Source organism: Trichechus manatus, unplaced genomic scaffold, assembly GCF_000243295.1.
Source record: "Trichechus manatus latirostris isolate Lorelei unplaced genomic scaffold, TriManLat1.0 scaffold00046, whole genome shotgun sequence".
NCBI lineage: Eukaryota > Metazoa > Chordata > Mammalia > Sirenia > Trichechidae > Trichechus > Trichechus manatus.
The window spans coordinates 505,756-511,318 of record NW_004443982.1 but is presented as its reverse complement, the minus strand read 5'-3'; the positions used below and the strand labels follow the sequence as shown (position 1 = coordinate 511,318).

The 5,563-nt window shown below is 41.0% G+C and overlaps 1 protein-coding gene across 1 annotated transcript; it reads left to right on the top strand.

Moving 5' to 3' along the window:
- The first annotated feature begins 1,094 nt into the window (after nucleotides 1-1,094).
- GSPT2 (G1 to S phase transition 2) lies at nucleotides 1,095-2,990 on the top strand. Its single transcript, XM_004376822.2, is given in 1 exon segment — nucleotides 1,095-2,990. A coding segment is annotated over 1 exon segment (1,896 nt).
- The last annotated feature ends 2,573 nt before the right edge of the window (nucleotides 2,991-5,563 follow it).

The window sequence follows — 5,563 nt, the reverse complement described above, 5'->3', positions numbered from 1 at the left end:
TTACCACTAAATGAGGAGGGATCCAGCATGGCACTGATTCTTTCTTAGAGGAAACCCAGCACTAGCAGTGAGTTGAGTTCCAGGCTCCTAGACTGAGGCAGGAAAACCAGTGGTCTGTGGACCCAGGGTGTACTCTGGGGAGATGCTGATGAGTAGGGCAAGGACACCCTGAATAGAGTTGGTTGGAAGAAAACAAGTTATCTGAGTCCTTTGTGATTCACCACAGCATTACAGATCAGCTGTTATCCAGGCACCTGCATATAGACTGACTAGAAATGGCTATAGGTTGGGCTGCTTCGCTGGGACAAAGCTCTCCTTGAAAACTCCCTGCATGTGGACAGCCAGGTTGCTTAACATGAAAAGAAGTTGTAACTTCATCCTTGTGCAGTAGAAGCCAACAGCTAAAGTTATAGACTGAGTGGAGTCCACTGAAAAAGCAAAAATCAAAAGCTCTGTGAATTTCAAATTAAATGATATTAAATTATACTTTCTAAGCACTGGTTCAGCTACATCTTCAGTATTTAATGGGTCACTCAATATTTACTTCTCCGTTTGGTGGTTGGGCTTTTGGGTAGTTAACCCATATCCTAATTCCCATTTGTTCATTTTTACTAGAATCACTGAGTAGAATTGTAAATCAAGTTCCTTGTCCAGCTTTAATCATTAGCTTATGGTCAAATTGCTCTCCCAAATTATGTGAACAAAATCGAATGAAAATTATCATTTTTTTAAATTATATTTTTGAGCTAAATCCATGGCTAAGAACTAATGGGGGAAGTGTACGGATGGCAGCAAGGGGTCAATCTAAGCTGGGCCGTTGGGTTGGCAGTGGAGTCGGAAGTGGTTGGGGTTTGGGGGAGGAGATTCGCTCATACACAAGAGAAGAGGCTTAAGAGGGTTGAGTGGCCGTAAGTGCTGCCGCCGCTGCAGTTGCAGATGCAGTGTGGAGACTTAGCTGTTACCTAGGCATTGCTGAGGTTCGTGTCGCTACCCCTTGGCTGTTCGTTCTAGCTGCCTTACCCTTGCCAGTGCAACCTCCTCTTTCTTGCCTGCGGACCCTGCTCCCTCCCCGCCATACACCAGGTCCGCAGATCATGGATCCGAGCAGCAGCAGCAGCAGCAGCAGCAGCGACTCTGCGCCTGACTGCTGGGAGCAGGTGGACTTGGAAGCCCCTCGTTCGGGCCCGAGCGGGGGCAGATTCTCCTTGGTGGTAGCCGAGACCCAGCGTGAGCATCTTAGCTTGTCATTCAGACAGCAGCTTAACCTCAACGCCAAACCCTTCCTGCCTAACGTCCACGCGGTGTTAGTGCCGTCTTTCCTGCGGGGCCTGGCCCAGCAATTGATCCCCCCAGCCAGCACCGCTAGCAAAGAAGAAACTTACACCAGCGCGGGAAACCCTTAAGGTAAAAGGCTGGGACGGGGGGCACCTGTGGAACCTTCCAAAGAGGAACAGTTAGTGTTGTGTGAAGGTTCCAATTCAGCTGTTACCATGGAACTTTCGAAACCTGTTGTAGAAAATGGAGACATAAAAATTGCCGTAGAAGAATCATGGGAGCACAATAAAGAAGTAAATGAAGCAGAGCCTGGGGGTGGTTCCTTGGGAGATGCAGGGCACCCAGAAGAAAGTGGCCAGGAAATGATGGAGGACAAAGAGGAAATAAGAAAACCAAAATCTGTGGTCATACCTTCAGGTGCTCCTAAAAAAGAACACATAAATGTGGTATTCATTGGGCATGTAGACACTGGCAAGTCAACCATTGGAGGACAAATAATGTTTTTGACTGGAATGGTTGATAAAAGGACACTTGAGAAATATGAAAGAGAAGCTAAAGAAAAAAACAGAAAAACACGGTATTTGTCCTGGGCCTTAGACACAAATCAGGAAGAAAGAGACAAGAGTAAAACAGTGGAAGTGGGCCGTGCCTATTTTGAAACAGAAAAGAAACATTTCACAATTTTAGATGCCCCTGGCCACAAGAGTTTTGTCCCAGATATGATTGGTGGTGCTTCTCAAGCTGATTTGGCTGTACTGGTAATCTCTGCCAGGAAAGGAGAGTTTGAAACTGGATTTGAAAAAGGTGGACAGACACGAGAACATGTGATGTTGGCAAAAACAGCAGGGGTAAAACATTTAATGGTGCTAATTAATAAGATGGATGATCCCACAGTAAATTGGAGCATCGAGAGATATGAAGAATGTAAAGAAAAACTGGTCCCTTTTTTGAAAAAAGTCGGCTTCAATCCCAAAAAGGACATTCACTTTATGCCTTGCTCAGGACTGACCGGAGCAAATCTTAAAGAGCAATCAGATTTCTGCTCTTGGTACAGTGGATTACCATTTATTCAGTATTTGGATAATTTGCCAAACTTCAACAGATCAATTGATGGACCAATTAGGCTGCCAATTGTGGATAAGTACAAGGATATGGGCACTGTGGTCCTGGGAAAGCTGGAATCAGGATCCGTTTTTAAAGGTCAGCAGCTTGTGATGATGCCAAACAAGCACAATGTGGAAGTTCTTGGAATACTTTCTGATGATGCTGAAACTGATGCTGTAGTCCCAGGTGAAAACCTCAAAATCAGGCTGAAGGGAATTGAAGAAGAAGAGATTCTTCCAGGATTCATACTTGGTGATCCAAATAATCTCTGCCATTCTGGATGTACGTTTGATGTTCAGATAGTGATTATTGAGCACAATTCCATCATTTGCCCAGGTTACAGTGTGGTGCTGCACGTTCATACTTGTATCGAGGAAGTTGAGATAACAGCCTTAATCTCCTTGGTAGACAAAAAGTCAGGAGAAAAAAATAAGACATGGCCCGGCTTCGTGAAGCAAGATCAAGTGTGCATTGCCCGTTTAAGGACAGCCAGAACTATCTGCCTTGAGACCTTTAAAGATTTTCCTCAGATGGGACGTTTTACCTTGAGAGATGAGGGCAAGACCATTGCAATTGGAAAAGTTCTGAAACTGGTTCCAGAAAAGGACTAAGCATTTTTCTTGATAATTCTACACAATACTGTGAACATTGACTGCAAAAGTTCACCACCTTCTTTTATTTACTACCCGTTGACAGACTTTTACCCAGTTTGCAAAGAGAAATTTCACAGCAAAAATTCATGTTTTGTCAGCTTCTCATGTTGAGATCTCAGTTATGTCACTGTTGAATTTACCCTCACATTTCCTCATTCTACTCTATTCGTCTTCCTTGGTCAGAATCAAAATATCTTTGTAAGTGATGTGCAAGTAATTGCCTATAATAATGAAAAATATATATATTTTTTTTAATTTTTCATTTTCAAGTTTGTTTTTAAATACAGGCAACAAAGATATATTTTTAAAGGCATTATTTTTTCACATTCCCTTAGAATATTTAGACAACCCTTGTTCCACTCAGACCAATCAGAGTGTGTCCGTGTGTGTGTACATTTTAAAAAGTACAACTAACATGTTAATAAAATATTCCAGTTGAAACTCTTCAGTAGTTGAAATGTTTTTGAATATTTTTAAAAAATTGTATGTAATACTATTTAATTAGCTTTTTTACTTTCTTAAGTAATTGAATACATTTTATTACTTGAACTTTTTAAAACTGTCCTTCACCCACTTTTAAATGAGGCATTTACAAATAACGCACAAGTTTGTATTAAAGGAAAAATTTTAATTTTGAAAAAAAAATGTGTTTTAGGGCTCTTCCAATGAACTTTGTTTTCTGTACCCTAGTCCAGTCAATTCAGGAGCTATTCTGCTTACCCCCTTGTGATTTAAAAAAGACAGACTCAGACCATCTTATCTGTATTCCATTAGGTAACATAATGTTGAACATGACCAAATTAAAAATATACCTGGGGATTCAGACCATAGGTTGACTAGACTTATCTGTACTCTTTTATCTTAGCACACCCCTTGGTCCTGTTCACCATGAGACTTGGGATGTGAGACAACACAAATAAAGGGTATGACTAATGCTTATAGTAGGGCTGTAGGTCACTTAATGAAAAGTAAGTGTTAGTGAGGGGCCTGAGCTGGGAAATGAGACCATTCCATCTTCCAAACCTTAAATGCTTGGAGTTGATAGGAAAGATGGAAGGTCATTTTTATAATCAGATCACAACCCATTCTTGGTGTCAGAGACACTGGAAATGTCTCTAAATAACTTCCTGAGAAAATACCAATTATGAATTCTGAGGTGGCTGCTTTTATTTCTGGAAGAACAACCCCATAACATGCATAACTGTCAACAGCTGCAAGAACTTTCTGTTTTGGTAAGTGGGTAGTGGCCCAGTGGTGAGCAGAGACAGTATCTCTTAGGCATACCTGTATACCTGGAGTAAGAAGTTTGCTTTGTTGGAAAACCTCACATTCACGGGCTGGTTGAACAGTTGCGGTGGCTGCTTCTAGGACATCATGGGCTATGCTCAGGTGAAGACAGTATCCCCTGCTCCTTTGTTCCTTTGTGTATCCATTTACCTCCAGAGTGTCCAATCTGTCAGAGATGTTCCACTGTGAATCATCATAGAGCGTCAGGGCATCCACATGGGAAATTAGGTTTTTTATTCTGTCATATACCAGCTAACCTAATCCATTAGGATGTGCCTCACACAGTCTTGGATCCAGTCTTTTAATAATTAGAATATCAGTGGCAAGAGTTTCATCTTTAGAGTTTCTTCTCTTGCCTCTATACTCTTTACAAAATATAGACCCAATCAAATACTTGTTAAAAGTTTCACCCTGGCTGCAGCCACTTTTTAAAAGTATTTTAACTGTCTTTAATATTGAATCAATCTCTTTTGTAATTTTAGTAATTTACCAACAGAATTATTGTGGATATTCTCCACTGATAGGTCAAAATCACAAGCCAGGATGGAACACTTTATCTCCATCCAATTTGAGTAATTTATCATCAGAAACTGGCTCTTAAATATCTTTCTCGTTAGCCAGTTGTGTAGTAATTTCTCCACCAGGAACTCTGACCTGTATAAAAAACCTTCAGAGTAAGGGGTAGATTTTAGAAATTAATTATTTGCATTTCAGCAAGAAGCAGATCATCCAAGTGGTTGGAGACACCAGTCTCTATCTCTCTGGGAAAGTAAACATAAACTCATAGTAACATTTCTTTCCAGTTTCCTACGTGCCCTCCTTTATACTTCTTAATGACTACTGTTGTTCTCCACTACTCCAATTGGTGCCGTCCACAAATACAATATTAATTTCCCCAGGGCATCCACCTTCTTATAAAACCACATTCAAGGGAGTGTCCCTTCAAATATCTCATATTGCCTCCAATTCAAACCAGTTTGTCCTCAGGGCTTCATCCTAATTTCTTGCAGCCAAGATAATGTAGAATATCCCCAAATCTTGCTACATGCTATAAGTACATTATGAATTTCCTGCTTCAGGCTTTCTAAGTAAGTGTCTACCCATTGACTCTTGGCAACCTTTCTCCAAAAGTTGTTTCTGTGGTTCCTCTGGTCATTACCGGATGAATCAGACATTTAGGTAAAGGGGCTAACTCATTCTGTATTTCAACAAAGACCCAAGGAGGAAAGAAAAGGGGAAGTTTG